General features: G+C 46.8%; 1 protein-coding gene across 17 annotated transcripts in view; it reads left to right on the top strand.

Annotated features, from left to right (window-relative positions):
- DENND2B (DENN domain containing 2B) overlaps window positions 1-21,982 on the top strand; it is a 340,796-nt gene that overhangs the window by 155,211 nt on the left and 163,603 nt on the right. For 16 of the 17 annotated variants that reach the window (XM_025189962.3, XM_025189963.3, XM_075927977.2 and 13 more), the window contains one exon: window positions 550-654. In XM_025189962.3, the coding sequence (XP_025045747.3) occupies window positions 550-654 (105 nt within the window). Of the gene's footprint in view, window positions 1-549; window positions 655-2,653; window positions 2,798-21,982 lie in introns of those variants that run through there. The other variant, XM_075927981.2, reaches the window with a different exon arrangement.

Genomic DNA, 21,982 nt, shown 5'->3' on the forward strand with positions numbered 1-21,982 from the left:
TACTTAAATAATCTCATGACTGCCAGAGGAGTTAGTCAGAACCATCTGTGGATCTCATCAAGTAACCAACAGGTTTGAGCCTGATTTTGTAATATGCTTGTAGCTGTGTTCAAAAACGTGTAGTGTGGATACAAAATGTAAAGTTTTTTAGCTTTTTTTTTTTTAAGAACAGCCAGAATTTTTGTCTCCTCTTTATCATTTGCCAGTGTCACTTGCTGGAGCTACTGATTTCTGTGCAAGCAGAGAGTCTAGTACAATTAGTGAAATTTCGTAAAATCAAGGTTCATCTCCATGATAACAGACATAGGCCAAAATCAGACATATATCCAACTCCCATGCACATATCTCTTCAACTTTGGGTCTGAAAAATGTGATTCCAATCTGAATCTCATTGTGTCTGGAGTTTTGATTTTGCAAAATGAGAAGAAGCTCTGGATTTTGCCCATTGTGGACATGGGATCTTGGGAATATTATCTCTAGTACTTTGGAAAGCTTAATTGCCAATTCAGGCCTATTTAAGCTTAATTCGTCTGACTTGGTTTCTTGCAGGTATCTAGACCTAGAGACAGCAGAAATGACCATGACAGCCAACAAGAATGCCAGTGCCACCAACAGAGTTGGAGGAAGTAAAGTGCCTCAGGATACGTTGGATCGGTAAGTCCATTGCTGACTGGGAAGTGTAAAAGATCCGTCTCTGTGGATTATTTTTATGTCCCAACTTTTGTCACAGAAACTCCAGAAAAGATTGCTTTAGTCTTGGAATTGAGTCTTAGATTTCTAGCAACTGGAGAGCAGAAGAGCATGTGCTAGGCTAAGGATGATGCTAGCAGGGACTGGAGAGAGCCGCATGTGAGAACACATCTGGTCACTCCTCACGTGAGGTGTCTGTAGAGCTGCTGCTGCTCATTGGCTTATTTCACTTAGGATGGATCAGTCTGGAGAGGAAGGATTTGTGGTTAAGACCCAGACTAGGACCAGGAAACCTGGATTAAATATAGGTGGGACTTTAGGCGAGTCACTTCTGTATGCCTCCTTTCCAGTTTCCTTCTTATGTGTTGCATCCATTTCTCCCACCCTTTTGTCTGGTCTCTTAGACTCTAAGCAGGGACTCTTACCTCACATAGATACAGCCCCTAGCACATTGGAATGGACACAGGTCTGGACTGGAGCTCAATGTAATCATGTGAGCTGAGAAGTGGTACCAGCTACTGCTCCCTGCTGCAATGATACTCTCGTTGCCTCTGTGTTTGTGGCTAGCTGGTACAACATCCAAAGCTGAGGCTTTTATTGATGCTTTGAAGACAACACTGTTTCTTTGATTCTGGTCTTCTTTGGGAAGCATTGCCAGATATATTGCTTTGGAATACAAATTAACAAATTAGTGTCCATCCAGTTCCAGTTCCACATAGTCTCTTTATAGGCCTGGTTTTGCTATTGGGGTGGAAATGGCACCTTAGGACTAGGCAGTGTACGAAGAAGTAAGAGGAGTCTCTCAGCCCTAGAGAGTTCTCAGTCTAGCATTTGAAGGCTTTAAATACATTTGTGTCCAAGGCTGCAGTAGTACTGGGGCCCTGGCAAGGACTGGCCCACAACATTTTGGCACTTGAGGTGGGGAGCTCAAATGATGTCCCCATGCCCCCTCGCTTGGGTCAAAACTTTGAAAGGTCTCAATTCTGCCTTCTTCCTGTTCTACTCTACGGCAGAGAGAATACATATGCACCATCAGCGCAGACAATTTTCTGCACTCTGGGTCCTAGTACTGCCCAACAGTCTGGCACCTTAGGCGGCTGCCTCAGTTCGCCTCATGGTAAGGCAGCTCTGGGCCCTGGAGTGGATACGGGTCTAAAAATAAATGTTATGGAGTGGGAGGGTAGGAGAAGACCACAGAGGTCTTGTCTGTATTGTATTGTTTTTTGGCATTGGGTTGATTAGGAGAGGGACTGTGCGGCAAACCCCTAGTGTAGTATCATTATTAGCCATGACTTGCACCAGGGCAACTCACTTGAAGGGAGCTGCAGCAGTACAAGTCACAGTTCACACCAGAGCAGTGTATCTATGCGTGGGATTTGTACTGGTGTAACCAAGGTTGTGCCAACAGCCTCCCGTCTCTTCCCCGCAGAATAAATAAGGTCTGATGGATCAAGCTAACATACGTCCAGAATGATTTATCCAAAGCAGAATGAGGCCTTAGAGGTGACAGTCAATAGCAGTGCAGCTGCAGGCAGAGGTAGCTGTTACTGAGGAATGAGTTTGGAAAGAGAAGAACCTTGGTTTTGGTTCCAGCAGTGGGCTGTGTGTCAGTTTGTAACTGATGTCCAGGCTTGGCTTGGCATGGCATACCTGGCAATTTATTGTGAACTTTTCCAACCACAAGCAGAAAGGGGGAAAATATAAATTAAGTTATGAAATTGTCAATGTGGAAACACTGTTAGAAAAAAAAATTACAGCTTTTTTCTTTTTTTGTTTTTGCTTTAAAGGCAAAACTATTTCTAATTAGACCTTTGGCTGTTTTGTTTTTAAACTACTTGGGTCTGTTCTCAGTTTTGTTTATCTTCCCTAATTTGATGCATTTGTTTGTTTTGCTGGCTTTCTTCTCAGACTTCTGTGTCAAATCTTCTATTTCTCTATTTCAGCTATCTCCCACTCCTCTGTTGGCTGTGCTGTTTGCGTCACATGGATTGCATAATTTTTTCTGCTTTGGGTTAATAGCCTCACCCGAAAGGGAAAGGGAAGTAGCGTGGTACAACACGTGCAGCACAGGGTCAAGAATCTGGGGTGAAATCCTCAGTCTGTTGAAGTAAGTGGGAGTTTTGCCATTGGCCTCAGTGGAGCTCCACCCCATCTCTGTTAATGACTTGCTTTGTGGCCATGACAAGCCTTTTAAGGGCTCTGCATCTTCATTTTCCCATCCATAAAATGGGGATGATTATATTTACTCGAAAATTTAAAGAATTTTAAAATCTAATTATTGTATTATGGGCCAAGTAATTTTATTTCTCCATCAAGTCTCTCATCTTGAGTTTTGGATTCTTTCCCAAGCCTCCCCTGATTTCTTTCACTGTACAGATATACTTTTCCTCTTCTTTACATTGCTTCCTCATTATGCTGGGCAACAGACTAGTAGCGTGTGTAATTCCACATAGCATAGTGAGGTTTTTCTGCTAGAGATGGACTGTACATCAGTAGTTAGATCTCACTAGCATTGCAACCTGAATGCCTGGTCCATTCCTAACTTTGCTAGTCCACAGCACTAGGCTCTCTTGATATCTCTTTTTTACAATATACTGAAAGAGCACAAAGTAATTTTGGGTGGAGGGAGAAAAGAATTTCTGTCTTAACTGGTGATGGGCTTGAGTTCAGAGACAGATCCTTACAGCCTCAAGATTAAGAGGGGCGGAAGAATGGCAATTATGATATTTGGCACTTCAACAGCAGTTACCTATCCATCCTAGAGCTTGATTGGTGAGTCAGTCTGAACCCCTCTTAGAGACAGGTCTGGGGGGAGGGGGAGTTTGGAGCTAGACTTTACCCAACTTTGGATCTTCAGGTCTGTTTCCAAGTATTTCTGACCCTAGGGTGTGTCCTAGACTACATGGCTCCATCGACAGAACAATGTAAATGAGTTTACTAGACATAGCAAAATGAAGCAGCGATTTAAATAATCGCCGCTTCATTTACATCAAAATGGCTGCCGCGCTATGCCGACGATCAGCTGATCCAGAACAGCGGGTAGTCTAGACGCTCCGGGGTTGACAAGGGAAGGCCTTGTTGACCACTCTGGTATGCCTCGTGAAACTCCCTTGTTGACCACGGAGTGTCGAGACTGCCCACTGTACTGGATCAGCTGATAGTCGGCACAGCGCGGCAGCCATTTTGATGTAAATGAAGCGGCGATTATTTAAATCGCCGCTTGGTTCTGTCGATGGAGCCATGTAGTCTAGACACACTCTTAATGTCCTTTAGAAGTGCATGCCTGTGTGAGTTCTAAGTGCACGTGACAACAGGTAACAAATGTGCTTTCCATCCTTAATCTCACCATTTGCTTTGGTTAGGGTTACATAATGAAGAATATGTAGTTAGGGTCATCAGCTTCCCTTTTAAGGCAACTTTCTAGCTGCTTTGTGTAGTTGAGGCCAGTGCCAGGCACTTGAATTAGGCCAGGGACTGAGGAATGAGCACAAGGGATCTGACCAGGAGACTTTGTCGGGCCAAAAATATTCACCTACTCCCTGGAATGACACAGAAAGCCTTAAGTTATTGTCTGTGAGCTAGTGAGCCAAAGCCCAGGGAAAGCATGTGTCTCTTACTCTGAGGCAGGATAGGGCTTTAACATGTTGACAAAGAAACTGAAAGTGGAATTCAGCTGTACCGTTGGACAAATAGTGGTTTAATAAAAATCTGCTGAGGGTAAGCAATATGTCAGTTTATTGAAACCACTATGAGATTTGGCTCTTTTTTTAGGCAATGAGGTTTAGAAAACAGTCTAAATGAGCTTCAGCCAGAACATTATGGAAATTGAGTAACTGACTTGCGATCCATTAGTAAGTATTCTGTTTCATTAAAAGCAGAGACTGTGAGCTATGCATCTGACAAGATTTCAGAAGGTTAGTTCCCAGTAGTGTGAAGTTCTTTCAGGTTCAGAAATGTATAGAGAATTTTGTTATTGCATGAAATGGAAGTTTGCATTCGAATATGGAAACCCAGAATTGGCCATTCTAATCTGTAGAGCCCTTTGCAAATGCAAAAATTGTGTCCATAACTGATCCATGATTTGCAAAAGTGGTCCATGGATATAAAGCAGATACCCATAGATTTACAGGACTCTGCTGATTCGTGTTGTTGCTGATCGAGGCAGAGTTTATGAAGTGGACAAGAAATGGAAACATCACAACTCTGTTAGAGATGGGATTAAATTAAAACAATGATCCAAATACTGTCTCTGGACTTTGGGAAAATTTGGATCTGGATTTGAATTCCACAGCTGGCCCTTGTTGCTCTAATGCAGTGGCTTTCAACCTTTTTGGACTGCTGTACCCCTTTCAGGAGTCTGATTTGTCTTTCATACCCCCAAGTTACAACTCACTTACAAAATCAGACAGAAAAGTATAAGAGTCATAGCACAGTAGTACTGAAAAATTGCCATCTTCTTTCCTTTGCATTATACAATTATAAAACAAATCAATTGCAATATAAAAATAAATAATTGTATCAAATTTTAGTTGGTATTGTCTGTGCTACCTTTTATGTAGCTTAATGTAAAACTAATCAAATAGGTAGGTGAGATGATATACAGCTGGAAGGCCTATGCGTAACTCTTTTTAAGAACTGCTACTCTAATGGGCAAAGATCAGGGTGCTGGTTCCCAATAAATGAGGGGCTAATTCTAGTTCAGCTCCCTTCTGCCAGTGTGCACATGCTCAGAGAAAAGGGTATGAGGTCGGGATGTGGATGACTAGTCGACTATCCTATATGCAAATGCTTATCTGACAGTCAACATGCTAGTCGACTAGTTGCTTCCCTCCTTGCTTCCCCCCTTGCGGCCTCTATCAGAAAGAGGCAGCAAGGGGGAGGGAAGAGGAGGGAGTGCTTCAAAGCAGAGGCACCATGTGGAAGCCGGAGCCAGACCCCGCGCTGCACGTGGCATTTCTAAGAGGCAGCGCTGTGCAGAACCCAGGGTTTGCCGCTTTGTGGAGTGCCCAGATGGCCCCAGGCTACATGCAGTGTTTCAAAGCAGGAGCGCCATATGGAGCCCGAGGCCAGCTGGGGACTCCACTGCTGACCCCAGGCTCCATGCGGCGCTGCTGCTTTGAAACACCACGTGGAGCCTGACACGTCAAAGGTGGAGGTGCCCTTATCAACTATTCAATTAGCCAATTAATCTAAATGTAACATCCCTTGTGTGAGATCAGGTCTACACTAAAAGGGAAGGTCAAATCAAGATACATAACTCCAGCTACGTTAGTTACGTAGCTGGAGTCAACATACCTTGTTTCAAGTTTCCCCGCCGTCCCCACAGCAGGAGGCCGATGGGAGCCACTGGCAGGGGATGCCCGCTAAGTTCGATTTATCAATTCTTAACTATACTCATTAAATTGAACTCTAGCTCAATCATGGCAGCGTCAATCTTCTATTTAGTGAAGACACGGTCTTAATGTGCTTGCTTGGAAGGTATTAGTCCTGGGGAATTCTGCAACTGTTGCATTTGGAGCCATAGTAAAGTTTCAGAATTCTCACAGGACTGAGATATGGTGGGCACATTGTGTGAGATACTCTTGGAAGGCAAGATTCCTCACTTGGCTTGTGGTAGGTAGAACCCCAAGATGGGGCATTTTTCTCTTTAGTTTCTGGTTATGGTAACTTATTTTACATTCTTGTTATAAATACTTATATCTGGAAAAGACTTATCTGAATGTAAATATCTCTTTTTTCAGGTAAATCTTTTATTGAAATCAAAAGGAGTTTTGTCACAGTTTGGACTTCAGGATTAGTCCTGTTGTATCTCATTTTCATATGCACACAACTTTTGACATGAAATCAGAAAAGTTTTGATTGCATTTTGTTTCATGTGCTTTTTAAAGCAAGAGATTTTCATTATTAGTTAGCTCTCTAGCTAATGTGTGTGTGACTATATACAATTTTTTCTCAGGGTAGTTTCTTTTCAGAGGCACTTCAAATGCTTTGCACAGCCTTTAGACACAGACAAGAACCTTGCTCTGAGAAGCTTACAATCCAAAGACTTGAGGTGTGAGTCTCCTTTTCACTAAACTCCTTTTCACTTCTCAGGCACTGTAAAAGGGCCTCAGAGTGGATGCAAATTTCACTTTTTCTGTAAGATTAGTTGTTATATGATGCTACTCCCATCACAAACCAGCTTCTTTTCTTATAAATCAGCCGAGTTTGCCCAGAATATGCTACCCAGGCATAGCCCCAATAGGCATTGTGACTCAGAGACACCGTTCCTTTCCCTCTTGCTCCAGAATTGGGAGTAGTAATTTGGTGCTGGATTATGCAAGGCTGGTTTAGCTGCATTAGCCAGAGCAGTGAAGATTCTGTCCATCCTCCATCTCTCCCACCCCAGTGTGCACCATATGCGCTGACTCCTGTGTGCCTGGACATAAGATCCAAGCAGTCTGTGCAAAAGTAGAAAGGCGGGGGAGGGAAGGTTCTTACAGGTTGAATCCTGGCCACAATTTAGTCCTATCATACCAGTGTGAAACTACTCGTGTTTCTTAGCCAGGACTTGACTAGCTGTCACATCTAATAGGATGCTGAGTTGGGGGGCACTGCTTTTCACACAGATACTTTTAAACGTATCAGTTTAACAGCTGCATGTGCTAAAAAAACAGCTCATGTAATGATCCTGTATCACGCATGGAAATAATGGCCTAAGCACTAAGAAAATCACTCCTGTGTTAGGGATGTAAAAATGTAACTGTGTGACCACTAAAAATCCTAGTGGTTACATGGGTACATGCACTGCGGGCTCTGCAGTACAAAGCTTTATACTGCAGAACCCACAGCAAAGCCTCCGCAGGAGCAGGGCCAAAAAGGAATGCTGCCGGCCCCACTCCTGAGGAGGAGGCTTCGCTGCCGGGGAGCCAGTGTGTAACCTGTGGTGCCTGCTTCAGCCCCGATCAGTTAAGCAGTTAGCCTTCTATATCTTATCCTGTATCATAAACATCTCTGTTCCACGCTGCAGCAATTTCCCAGGCACTGGCTGATCACTGTGGATTATCGCAGTAGCTGAGCAGATTTAACCTTTTCTCTGGGCACTTTTGTAGGTATTTCTTTCCTGAAAACAAAAAGGCAATGCAGTGACCCACGTTTGCCTACTCCCTCTTTCCGTGCTGTAGGAGGGCAGGCATTCTGCATGTTGTTTGCTTTGCTCGCTGACGTAAGGTCCATGTGATGGAAAAGTACCGTGCTGACAATATTTAAGCAGAAGAAAAGTGAAGTCACTGTTTAAGCCTCATTTATTATCACAGCCTGGAGACTTCTGGCTGACTCACCTTTTATCCCTTATAAAGGGACCTTCCCAGGGATGCAGCTGTTCCTCAGTGGGGCAGTCGGGGGAGAGCTTAACTGGTGCAGCAACTCTCAGACACAGCAAAGGAACAAGCTCACTTTCCATTTCAGAGCACTTGGAATTGATGTTGTCTTGATTTGCTGCCAGTTTGGAAAACTGATGATGACAAAGGAAAACGAAATGCCGACAGTGGTAAATTTGGCAGCTGGAAGACATTGTTTCCAAGCTCTTGGTGAACATAAAAGCATTTTCTTGTGGCTGCTTAGCTGCTCACGGAGTTGTCCTCTATTTCTCTCTAGACATGTGACTCTTAAGAAGCATGTTCAATCCAGTGATCTTATCCAGTATGGGAGTGTGTTGTCTGGTGGACCCAATACAGCTTTATTCTTAAGAACATAAGAACAGCCATACTAGGTCAGACAAAAGTTTCATCTAGCCCAGTATCCTGTCTGCTGACAGTGGCATACCAGATGCCCCAGAGGGAGGGAACACAACAGATAATCCTCATGTGATCCCTCTCACATGGAAGCAAATAAGGGTGAGTCTACACTGCAGGGTTTAACTTGAAATAAGCTACGCAAATTGAGCTACGTCAACTGCGAATCTTATTTCAAAATGGCTCATTTGGAAATTGGAAGCGTCCACACAGCACTTATTTTGAAGTAGAGTACTTACTCTTCCTCTGACTTCCCTTACTCCTTGTACAATGAGGGTTACAGGAGTCAGAGTAAGAAGTCCTCTAGCTTGACAGTATTTTGACACTATTTCGAAATAACTGCCGGCTGTGTAGACGCGGGCTATGTTATTTTGGAATAGCACTAGTTATTTCAAAATAGTATTGCAGTGTAGATGTACCCAGAGGAATTTTGTTGGGAATGGATAGTAAAGCTGTTTCACTTCACGCAGTTTCAGGAAATAATTTAAGTTGGTCCTGTCCTGTGACTTTAAAGAAGCAGACTCCATTCATGTGCCTGGCGAGTGCTGGTAACTTTCAGCTAACCTGAACTCAGCTACTGAATGCACCAGAATTGAATCGGTCAGATTCAATGGAAGGACTTTGTGTTAGTCTTGCTCCTGTTAATCATTAATGACAAGTTCCTCCCTTTATACATACACAAGGGACAGTGATTTGACAGACACAGAGCCTGTTCCATTTGTTGCTTGAGGAGTGTAGTAGTTGGACTCCAAGAACACAACAGGAAGCACCAAACCAAGCTAATGAAAATCTATGCATTTTTATTCCTCATCATTGCAATATGATTGATTAGAACTTCCAACTAATTTTAAAACCTGTATAACCAGCTAAGGTCAAAGTGTGTGACAGTGGCATTTAAAATGCATGACAGAGATGTCAGATGAAGAAGAGAAATAGAATAGAAGGGAAAAGGCTTTATTGTGTTTTCTACAGCCAGTTTCATAGCTCAGCCTGTCTGGTGTCCATAATTTACACTAGTATACAGGGAGATAACGCCAGAGCTGAGCTGGTGAGAGATACAGAGTGGAACAGTCATTTTAAAAGTTGACATACTGTCTATTATGTACAATACATGGGCTTATATACCGAAACTTATATATGTATGCTTGTATTCACAGCCTGAAAAAGCAGGATCTGTTAGCAAAGGCTTTTCTCCCCTTTGCAACAAAATGGGAATATATACCATATACCTGTGTTTATCCTGGAGATATGATTCAGTTCCAAAGGAGCAACATAACCTATCATTTATAGCTAGGAGGTATGCTTTTGACCTACCTGAGCTAAATTCAGCTCTGGTGAAAGCAGATGCTAATCCAGTGCCTTAGGGTATGTCTACACTACAGAAATTAGTTCGAATTAACTTTGATAGGCGCTACACTAGCAAACCGCTAGTTCGAACTTAATTCGAACTAGCGGAGCGCTTAATTCGAACTAGGTAAACCTCATTCCACGAGGACTAACACCTAGTTCAAATTAAGTAGTTCGAATTAAGGGCTGTGTAGCCACTTAATTCAAACTAGTGAGAGGCTAGCCCTTCCCAGCTTGCCCTGGTGGCCACTCTGGGCACCACCAGGGAAACTCTTCTGCTCGGCCCCGGAGCCCTTAAAGGGGCACGGGCTGGTTACGGTGTCCGTGCCAGGTGCAAGCCTGCCAGCACCCAGCCAGCAGACCCTGCACCTGGCACGGCTCGAGCCAGCCACCCGCTGCCACCCAGCCCTCCGCCTCTTCCCGGGACCAGGCTGGTGGCTCCCAGGAGCCTGCCCAGGTCCGCAAGAGGCGGGCGCCCGCCTGGTCTAGTGCAGACATCGTGGACCTCATCCACGATCTCCACACTAGGCACAGGAAAGTGGCCGTCTAGGGCAGGATAGCTGCCAGCCTGGCCACCCACGAGCAGGTGTGCATGAAAATCAAGGTGGTCCAGTGAGACCCCCGACCCTGAGCCCTGAGCTTAGAATGGCCGTACTGGGTCAGACCAAAGGTCCATCTAGCCCAGTAGCCTGTCTCCCGACAGCGGCCAACACTAGGAGGGGATGGACCCCCCTGGAGGGGATGGACCGAAGACAATGACCAAGCCATTTATCTCGTGCCATCCCTCTCCAGCCTTCCACAAACTTTGGGCAGGGACACCATTTCTACCCCGTGGCTAATAGCACTCCATGGACCCAACCTCCATGACTTTATCTCACTTCTCTTTAAACTCTGTTATAGTTCTAGCCTTCACAGCCTCGTGCAGCAAGGAGTTCCACAGGTTGACTCTTTGCTTTGTGAAGAAGAACTTTCTGTTATTAGTTTGAAGCCTGCTACCCATTCATTTCATTTGGTGTCCTCTAGTCCTTCTATTATGGGAACTAATAAAGAACTTTTCTTTATGCACCCTCTCCACACCACTCATGCTTTTATAGACCTCTATCATATCCCCCCTCAGTCTTCTCTTTTCTAAGCTGAGAAGTCCCAGTCTCTTTAGCCTCTCTTCATATGGGACCTGTTCCAAACCCCTGATCATTTTAGTTGCCCTCCCCTCTCTCACCCTCTCTCTTCCCCTCTCCCACCTCCTTTTCCCAGTCTCCCCGAGTTTTGTTCAATAAAGAGAGTTTCTATTTTTGAACACACGTGTCCTTTATTTTGTACATCAGGAAGGGGGGCTAGAGAGGGTAAGTGGAAGGAGGTGAGGGAGGAATGGGGTACGAGCCCCCGATGGGGAGGCCTGGGGTGGCTCTGTGGGCTCCTTGGGGTGGAAGCTCTTCTGCAGCCCCCGAATTGATCCCCCTCCACTGATGGCAGCCTGCGGCAAGTGCAGCCGGGCTGATGGCTGAGTGCTGTGATGTGCCGAGTGTGGGCACTCAGGGCACTCCAAGCCAGGACTGCTCATCCCTCATCGAGTTAGACAAGCGAGTGGGGAACCCCTGAGAACTGTCTGTCTGGGGTGGGGGTCGGGTCCCTTTACGCACAGCCCTCGGCTAGCCTGAAACAGCAGCTACACGCTCTAAGTCCTAATCTGATGCCCTGCTGGCACTGCTTCCGGCCATCCTTAACCCCGGTTCAGGGTCCACTCAATGTGGACATGCTAGTTCGAATTAGCAAAACGCTAATTTGAACTAGTTTTTAGGTCTAGATGCACTAGTTTGAATTAGCTTAGTTCGAATTAACTAATTCGAATTAAGTTAGTTCGAATTAGTGCTGTAGTGTAGACATACCCTTAGAGAGATGTTGCAGTTATGCTGGGGATCCGTTTGGCTCACAATGACTTAGCTATCTATTCTGGCTAACAGTGCTGGAAGTGTTCTAAGAAATTCACTTTCTGGGGTGGAAGACAACTTGAGTCTCTTCAGTTCAAATTGCAATTGGATGACTAGCAGGGTGTATGGGTTTATTTTTAAAAATACATCAATAATGTTGAGCCAAACTCCATGAGGTTGTGAGGAGTATAACTTTGAGCCAGAATTAGGTCTTCGATTTGTTGTTCCAAGTGATTAGTAGATGAGACTCCATTTTTAGTCTGGTTAAATCAAACTCATTATCGTTTGTTTTCTTTTTAGAGAGCAAAGTTGAAAAGTTTGGTGCAAGCTTTTAATTGCCCTTCATCCTTACATTCACTTGTTGTCACAATCGAATTCCTTTCAAATCTTAATTCCCTTGCCTGATATGATGCTACCAATGCATCTTCCTGTATGAACATGATGGTATGTCTTTAGCTGTGTTTTTAATAAAAGGGCTTGTAATGAAAATATGTTCCCTCTTCTAGCTGCACTAGCATATTGCAAGCTGAAGTATTGTATATCGAAACATACATCTCATTTATTTTTCCATATTTTTGTTCTATGACTATGAGAAGCACAGTGTTTTTTTTTCTGCAGACTGTTAAGAGTATGCACATTCTCACAGAAAAATAGAAGTCACTCTGATAAGCTCCTTACAAAACCGAACAGGCCAACAGAAGAACGTAAAATTAAATCCATAGCTTTATAAGAAGCCTGAACATCAGATGATTGAATTATTTTATGATACACAAATGTCATCCGATTTCCAGCATTAGCTTCAGATGTCATTACTCCTGGATTTGTAGAGATGAGAATTGACGTTGAAGGCTCATTTCAAAGTGGTGAGTTGTGTGCGTGTTTTTGTTAAATCTCTAATCTGTTAACATCTACCTTACAAGCGGGATTTTCAAAAGCGGGCAGCATTGGACTTAACTGTCCTCCGACAGTGATAAAACTCCAGTTGACTTCAGTGAGCAGAGAGAGGCCAATGCTGAGTGTTTTTCAAAATCTCTGTCAAAGTCCATGATAACTGACGGTGTATGAGGGACTCTGAGAAATTGGACTGCTTTTGGCTGCTGCTCTAGAATCCAAAATACTAATTCCAGATTATGGACAGGTTCATCTTCCAGTAAAGTCAATGGAAACGTGCCCATTCATTTCAGTGAGACTTGGATTTGGCCTTGAGTGCACTATTGGATAATGACAGGGCTGGTGAATAATTCACAATCAATTTTTTATGTAATGCATGTTGCTTTATTTTTTTCTGTTAATATTTTGTCTTCAAACAGATTGAACAATGCTTTATTCATTACTAGAAGATTTACCCAGTGTGTCTTGGGTCCTTAAATTACTTACTTTTGTGTTTTGGAAAATAAAATGAAAATGTACATGCTTCATTTAAATCATTGCTCTGGGATGGGGCTGGTGATGAGGGTTCAGTATGCAGGCTGCCCCGGGAAGAGAGAACTTCCCCTGCCCACTCTCACCACATCAACTGGGGTCAGGTAAGAAACACCTCTCCATGGCTGCTGCCATGGGTGGCGAGCTGTATGGGCTCATGGTGCCCAGGCTCCACCAATATTTGGAGCTGGAGCGGGCCCCGCCCTTCCGCATGCGTCCTCACACCCCGGCCCCAGAGTGTCACCTGCCCGTCCCTGCTGTGCGCAACCTCCATTGAGCTCCCCTGTGACGGGGGCCCGTGACCCTGCACTGGATCCCCCGTGGGAAGCGCCTTGCTGGGACTGTGGGGGAACCCTTGCCAGCCATGCGCCAGGTGCTCCGGGGGCACGGCAGCTGAGAGGGGCGTGGAGGAGACGACCCCACGCTACGGAGGCTGTGCCCCGCCCAGCGCTGGAAGCAGTGGGCGATTTAAGCACCGCCCAGTCAGGGGAAAGGGAAGTCGCGGAACGCCGAAGCAGGAGGGAGCTGTGGGGCCCCAGTTGCGGCAAGCGGGATCCGGGCTGTCATCCTCCTCCCGTGAAATAATGGGAGGGAAAGGGCTGCTTGAGCGGCCGGAGGAACGGGCCCCGTGGAGGCAAGCAGAACACGAACCCCGACCGAAGTGACTGGAGGGGGAGGAGAGAGGAAGTAGCCCAGGGCAGGGCTGTGATTAAGGCCCGTGGGCTGGTGAGTTTAGGCGGGCAGTCCTGCCAGTCACACTCGGACCACAACGTGGTCCAATTCCTTAGGGCCCTGGGCTGAGGCCCATGAGTGAGGGTGGGCCTGGGCCCCCCCTCCCCTCTTACTCGTGTCGAGGAGTGACGGAGGAAGATTCCAGCTAGAGCCAACCGACAAAGCCAACAACAGAGAGACTGATCTGTGGGCAAAGGAGGGCGATACGCCCAGAACTAGAAATCTGGGACCCGGGGCACCGGGCCAACCTGGACGTGCGTGGTCACATCCCCCTTGCTGGCTGCTGCCATGTGCAGCATGCTCAAACCGGTGGGAAAGGAGACACCCGGGCGTGACGTAACGTCACGGCCCGGGATTTTAAAAGTGGTGGGTGCTGTGTTTCGCCATGCGGCTGAATTGAGGGTTCAGAGTCCGGGGATGGAGCGCAGACTCCAGCCCCGCAAACTGGAAGGCAGAAGGTAGGAGGGGGCAAGGACTGGGAGAGAAAGGGGCTTATGCGGAGGGGGGAGGGGAAGGGAGAGGGGAAAGAAAGGGGAAGGCACCAGGGAAGAGGAGAGACAAATGCCAGGGGGCCAAGTGCAGACAATGAGGAAAAGGGCAGGAGGGGAGGTGTCAGTGGGAAGGGGACAGGGTGATGCTGTGAGGGGAAAGGGTAAGGGCATTGGGGGCTGGAGGAGGAGGTGCTGGGAGGAGGCTTGAAAGAAGGGGTGGGCAAGAGGAAGGCCGGGATGGAGCAAGTAATGTGTGAGGGCACAGGGGCATGAGGGAAATGGGGGCAGAGGATGGTGAAGGGGTGGGCATCAGGGAAAAGGAGGGCAAAGGGGAAGGGGCAGTGAGGGAAGGGGGAGGCACCAGGAGAGTGCAGGAGTAAGTGAAGGTACAGGTGTTGGGATTCTGGGGATGAAGCAGAAGGGGAGGGACACCTGCAGGGGAGGGACCAGCACCAGAGGAGAGAAGCGGGGCAGGTGTGTAGAGGGAGGTGTTAGAAGAGGGGATGAGGAGGGGTAGCTCACATGATCAGAGTGGGGCTACTGGAGGAATGGTCACGGGGAGGAAGAGAAAGGCTGGTGGAGGGGGGCAGGTCGCAGGAGGGCTGAGGGCAGTGAGAAGGGCAGGAGTCAGGACAGCAGAGGAGGGTGAAGAGTTGGGAGGCAGCAGGCACCAGGGGAGCTGATGGAACAAGGGAAGGAGACATGACAGCAGAGAGAAAAGGTAAAGGGTTAAAAATATGTATTAATAACTTGGGTGCCACAGTGGCACATCCACACAAGCCACATGAACTCAGTACAGGTGTGAGTTCATTTTGCTCGTGGGGGAGAAACTCTTAGCCTATGTCTACCCTGGCGGTTTCTTGCACAAGAGTTCTTGTGCAAGAAGTCTTGCGCAAGAACACATCCACACTGCCATGTGCGAGCTATGCTTTTGCACAAGAGCATCTATGGCAGTGTGGATGCTCTCTTGCCCAAGAAAGCTCCGATGGCCATTTTAGCCATAGTGATTTCTTGCGCAAGAAATCCCTGGTGAGCATCCACACTACCCTCTTGCGCAAGAGAGCTTACACTTGTTAGAAAAAAGTGTAGCTCTTTCGCAAGATGCCCTCTCTTACCACGCTGTACTTACTATTTACTGTACTGTAAATTTCCTTGCGCAAGAGCAGGCGGGCAGTGTGGATGCTCTGTGGGTTCTTGCGCAAAAATGGCTGTGCTTGCACAATAAGCCTCGAGTGTAGACATAGCCTTAGAGGGAACTCTTCCCCCAGCCTCTCTGCCCCTGAGTTAATGTCACACACATTGCGTTAATGCAATTGCAGGATAGTTGCATGAGGGGGGTTTGGTGTGGACCAAACTAATCCCTCTTGGTAGGAGGATAGTGGGAAAAGCCCTTCGAGAGGGGTGACATGACACCGTTTACTTCTGGTCATGTGTCCATCTTGCCCCAAGCGTGTTACCTCCAGAGGCGTGGCTAACGGTAGGGGGGCAGAGGCATGGCTAATGGTGGTCAGGGAGCGTGGCTAATGGGGCACCACCAAAAATTATACAAACCTGCCGCCCATGGCTGCTGCAGCTCCAGCAGTCACATCTGGGGAAGGTCTGGGTGTGGGAAAGACCTGCACAGACGGTGAGGGGTGCCCCCTAGCCAACCCCTTTCGCCTGCCTGGTGATTTTGTCTCTTTTCTGTTTGGATTTCTGAGAAACAATCCCATTCCAGCCACATCCTATTTTTCCTGGCACAACCAAACCCTCTATGTTGATTTAAGTTATGGTAAGAGGAAGCTGTATGCTGAATTTTGGTGGTTCTAGCTCTTACTGTTTAGGAAGAACTTAAAAAGCAACAAATGGTCTGATAGCACTTTATAGACTAACAAAACATGTAGATGGTGGTATGAGCTTTCATGGGCCAAGCCCACTTCTTCAGATGACTGTAGTTCTCGAACAAACAGACAGACAAACTCTCCCAAATACATAGTAGATTGTAAAGTATTAGCAAGTGTCTTAGGAAATAAGTGTTTCTATTTTAGCAAATTTCCTAAAGTTCTTTAATGAGGAATCACTCTTGCTTGCAAATTGCTTGTGACTTGTGAATGCCCACTTACCGCATAGTGAGTACAAATTCACTCTTAAATTGAAACAAATATCTGCAGACAGTTTCTTCTATTTATACAGTTTTGGACAATGTTAGAAAGAAATATAAATGTTAAATATAACAAAGGGTTATCCATGCCTGTTTTATTGGAACTTTTTATTCAGCTAGAATTTGATTAGGGTCATGGTCATACGATCATAGAATACTAGAACTGGAAGGGACCTCAAGAGAATCCTTTTGCAAAGGCAGTGACCAAAGAGATGTCCTATTGAAATATTACTAAACAGAATAAATTCAAACACTTTTTGTTTTATTTACTTCTGGGCATTTCTGTTGTTCTCATTACCATCACCTCTACAAAAAATGTTATACTCAGTGTTTGTGGTTTGTTGTATACAACTATATAGATTTTAAATAAATCACAGTTCACAACATAGTAGAAGTGGACACATGAACTGTGGTTTGTAACCTACAGACTTAGAAATATCAGTCCTATAGCCCTGGCTGGACACAGTCTTTTGTGTCTGTTTGTCTATAGATCATTATTGGAAGAAGTTGAACAGCTTTTCTCTGTGTCTCCTCGCAGCTGGTGTATGAAATGAGATTGATTAACCTGCAGTATGTTCCTGACCTTTGAAGAAATAGTAAGTATTCACAATGTCTTCTCTTCTGCCTTCTCCCCACCCTGTGGAACCTTCACTGTCCACAGTTCTCTAATCAAATGTTTTCTTTTTTTCTGGTTTCAGGTGCTGAGAAAAATCTCATTCCTGGTTTTGTTCTTTTGGTTGTTTGTATCAAAGTCCTGTATCCCCAAGTATAATTGCTTTAGTTTCTCCTTTTGAAATACTGTTATCAGTGTCAGCTGTGCTCCATTAAAAATGGTTACTGTTGTTAGAAAACTGGCTTTTCATTGTCATTGAAGTTCATGAAGATCTGGGAGTTGGGCGGGGACAGGGGAATTGTACTGGATGAATCACTTGAATTTTTAGTAACTCAGAGATGGTCACCGTGAAACTTATTCTTCTGGCCTGCCGAGGGCAAAGGAGTGCAGCTATGCTTTTCCAAGCCAGAGATATGCTGCTACTGTAGTAAGTAAAGCAATACAATAATAAACAGAAAACTGTATGCTACTTTTATGTTGTTTCGTTTTAACTATGGGAATGGCTTTATGAAAAGGCTTCCCTCTATGTTTTGTAATTCTATTGCTGTCTCATAGTATGAAGTATGTTTTACAGTTTTGTTTACGTAGAAGAAATCTGTGCACAATTGACTATGCTGTGACTGATGTTTGCAAAGTGAGTAACCCTAAACACAAGGCCAAATGATAAAATGTGGGAATGAGGCCTCTGAGAACTCTAGCCACAATCGGGACAAAATTTAAAAATAGGATTGCCTCTCTTCCTCCCTCAGCTACTCCTGCCATAAGTAACAAATGCATTGCCACCAGTCAGTATCAGTGTGTAACGTTCAAGTGCATTACAGTCAGACTGGGTTAGTTCACAAACATTGGAGAGGGTCCAGAGAAGAGCAACAAGAATGATTAAAGATCTAGAGAACATGACCTATGAAGGAAGGCTGAAAGAATTGGGTTTGTTTAATTTAGAAAAGAGAAGACTGGGGGGACATGATAGCAGTTTTCGGGTATCTAAAAGGGTGTCATAAGGAGGAGGGAGAAAACTTGTTCATCTTGGCCTATGAGGACAGAACAAGAAGCAATGCGCTAAAACTGCAGCAAGGGAGGTTTAGGTTGGACATTAGCAAAAAGTTACTAACTGTCAGGGTAGTTAAACACTGGAATAAATTGCCCAGGGAGGTTGTGGAATCCCCATCTCTGGAGATATTTAAGAGTAGGTTAGATAAATGTCTATCAGGGATGGTCTAGACAGTACTTGGTCCTGCCGAGAGGGCAGGGGACTGGACTCGATGACCTCTCGAGGTCCCTTCCAGTCCTAGTATTCGATGATTCTATGATTACATTCAGACAGGGCTGGTGCTTGAGGCTGAAATGCACTGTGGGTGGGCAGGGGGATAACTAAGGGTTGTGTGCAGGCAGGGGGATAACTAAGGGTTGTGTGCGGGCAGGGGGATAACTAAGGGCTGTGTGCGGGCAGGGGGATAACTAAGGGCTGTGTGCAGGCAGGGGGACAGCTAGGGGCTGTGAATGGGCAGGGGGACAGCTAAGGGCTGTGTGCGGGCTGGGGGCTAGCTAGTAGCCGTCCTGCATGGCTCCCAACTTAAGCAGGGAGATGGGAAGGTTGTGTGAGCGCTGGGGCTCATGGCTTCAGACCCATGTGGCTCCAGGCTTCAGATGGGGTGCGTGCAGTGTTTCCTCTAAGTTGTGCAGCTGCACACTAAAAATTTTAGGTCTGCCCACGTCATTTTAAGAGCCGCTCAGCAGCACCCACCTCTCACCTTCCTGTTGGAATGGAAGGTGAGTGGGGGCGGTGGCTGGTGGCCTGGAAGGTTCCTGGAGGGAGGCGGCTGCCCTTTTGCTCCGCCTGGAGCCAAGGCATGTGAGGCTGTTCTAGTGAGGCTGCTCCAGCTGGAATGGACCTTATGTAGCTGCCTCTATTCCAGCTGAAGCCAGGCTGCCCATGGGGACTGGGACCATAGTACTAAAAATAGCAGCATAGGTGGCCTCTGCTCCAGTCCTGGCATATGGTCCCACCCTGGGAGCAGCTGGGGCCGGGGCTGCTGAAGCTTCTGGGACCTGGCCTGCAGTACTAAAAATAACACCATGGCCCCAGCTCCAGCCCCCACAAACTGCTTTCCATGTCAAAGGTAGAAAGTTAGGGAAGGGGCATGAGGGGAACTAAGGGGGAGGGAGGTGAGAAGAGGAAGGAGCTTGTGTTGAGGGGACCAGGGCAGGAGAACAAAGGGGAAGGTACCAAGGGGCAGGGTGGAGGAGAGACAAATGCCAGGGAGCCAAGAGGAGACAATGAGGAAAAGGGCAAGAGAGGGGATGGGACGGTAAGTGGGAATGGGTGAAGGGAGGGGACAGGGTAATACTGGGAGAGGAAAGGGGAGGGACAATGAAGGCAAGAGGGAGGAAGAGGAGAGGGGAGGAGTGGGTGCCAGGAGAAGAAGGGTTGAAAGGAGGGGTGGGCATGAGGAAGGCAGGGGATGGAGCAAGTTGTGTGAAGGCACTGAGGGACATGAGGAGAACTGGAGCAGAGGCTGGTGAGGGGGTGGGCACCTGCAAGAAAGTGGGCAATGAGAGCAGAGGAAGTGAGGAAAGGGGGAGGCACCAGGAAGGTGCAGGGGTAAAGATCGGTGCAGGTGCCAGGGGACAGTGGGGGTGAAACAGAAGGGCAGACCCATGGAGGGGAGGGACGGGCACCAGACGGCAGAGGAGAGAGGCAGGGCAGGTGGAAAGAGGGAGGTGTTAGGAGAGGGGATGGGGCAGGCAACTTCAGATGATGAAAGTGAGGCTAGAGGAGGGGTGGGCATAGGGGGAAAGAGAGGGGCTGGTGCAAGTGAGGCAGGTAGATCCCAGGAGAGCTGAGTGAGAAGGGCAAGAACCAGGACAGCAGAGGAGGGTGAGGGATGGGGAGCAGATGGGGCAAGGGAGGGTGGGAGACATGGCAGCAGAGGAGAAAGGAAGATTATTAGATATTTCTTAATAACTTGGGTGCCACGGTGTCACACATCCGAACAAGCACAGATGGACTCAATACTGGTGCACAAGGCAAAACTCACTCCACTCATGGGTGGAAAATCTCAGAGGGAACACTGGGTGTGTATTTGAATGCTGGCTTCAGTCCTGTGCTACTCCCGGCTTAACCCTGGGTCCCACTTCTGTCTTCAGACTGGGGGGTAGTGCCTGGCGTGAGATGGGAAGTGGGGCTCCTGGCGTGAGACGGGAGGTGGGGGTGCTGTCTTCAGCCCAGCAGGAGACCAGTGGGGGGTGCCATGGAGGCGTGTCAGATCTTGGGGAATTGGGTTACAGCTGCAGGGCCCCACTGCTCTCCTGATGGGGCTTTGTGAACCCCCCAGGGGGCTGTGGCCACACAGTTGAGAACCATTGTTCTAGACCAGAGGTTGGCAACTTTTCAAACCAAAGGGCCAGACTACATCAAAATTCAGAACAAGAGGTCAACAAAGAGCCGTGTATTTGCATGACTGGAAATATATAGGCCACCCCTGACTTACAACCCCCCACATTTATGACCTTTTTTTCATGCGAGATAGCTCCTAAAAAAACCCAATTTACGTCCGCAGCTCACATTTACAACCGTGTACGATGCAGACTCCACGCGTCATCCCAAAACAGGAAATGCACAGGGTCAGTCAGACTCTCCAGTCTGCAGCTGCTGCTTGAACTGCGTGTGTCCTCGCCATATCAGTCTTCACTTTTTAGTTATTTTTGTGCATTATGTGAACTATTTAGTTTAGTTTTCCTCCATTTCTGTAGTCAATTTTGGTATTTTTAGTTTCTGAAATGGGTTTTCTGGAACAGAACCGCCATTTGTAACATTGTGCCTATGGGAAATAAGGGTTCAACTTACGATGGCTTGACGTACAACCGTTCTCCAGGAACCAATTAGGTCATAAGTGTGGGGGTCACCTGTACAGCTTAATATTATTGACAATTGACATGATGATTAATAACAGCATAAATGAAACATTGTCCTCACAGACTTTATTTAATGAGACTTCTGCTGCTGCATCTTTTTGCGCATTTCTTTGAAGTTTACATCATAATGGGTCAAATCCAGCTTCATGCACACATTCAGGCTGTCTTCTGTCAGTCCTATGGCAAGGGCTGGGGCTGGGGCTGGGGGGATGCAGAAGACTGTGTTGGGATATACAAGGTGCTTAGGGCAGGGGATTTCGGTGTATGGGAGGCTCAGGTGCTGGGATGTGTGGGGGGGTGCAGGAATGTTACGACACTGTGACCAGATGGGGGCTGGCCCTAATTGGGGGCTTGTTGGCCAGGCTTCATTTTTAAATAAAGTAAAAGATCATGCCCAAGTTTCAACACTGCCTTTATTTGTGGGAGGGGTGGAGAACCTTTTCTGGGTCGGGGGCCACTGACCCACAGAAAAATCAATAGGGGTCCACACAAGTGGGAAATAAAATAAAATAAAATAAAAAAACCCTCCAACCCTCACTGATGTGGCTCCCAACTGAGACACCTCACTTCTCTGGTACTCCAATCCCATGGGGGCTGGCAGTGGGGGTGGTGCAGGGGTAGGGAGGACCGAGGTTCAAGTCCTCAGGCCAGATTAACTTTTCTGGGTTCCAGGGTTAATGGATTTTGTGGGCCCCCCCCAGCTCTGCGGTGGGGCCAAAAATGAAGGATCCAGTGTACGGAACAGGGATGTGGGATAGGGATGGGGTGCAGGATCTGGGTGGGAGGTAGAGTGCAGGAGTGAGCTGGGGGTAGGGTGTCTGGCCAGGGCGAGGAGGCAGGAGAAGGGTGTGGGTGGGTGTTTGGCCAAGGGAACAGCAGAAAAAGCCTTCAGGCAGCACATCTGTTCCTCCAGCTGGGGGAGGAGAAGGGGG

This window comes from Pelodiscus sinensis, chromosome 5, assembly GCF_052426305.1.
Source record: "Pelodiscus sinensis isolate ZL-2025 chromosome 5, ASM5242630v1, whole genome shotgun sequence".
NCBI lineage: Eukaryota > Metazoa > Chordata > Testudines > Trionychidae > Pelodiscus > Pelodiscus sinensis.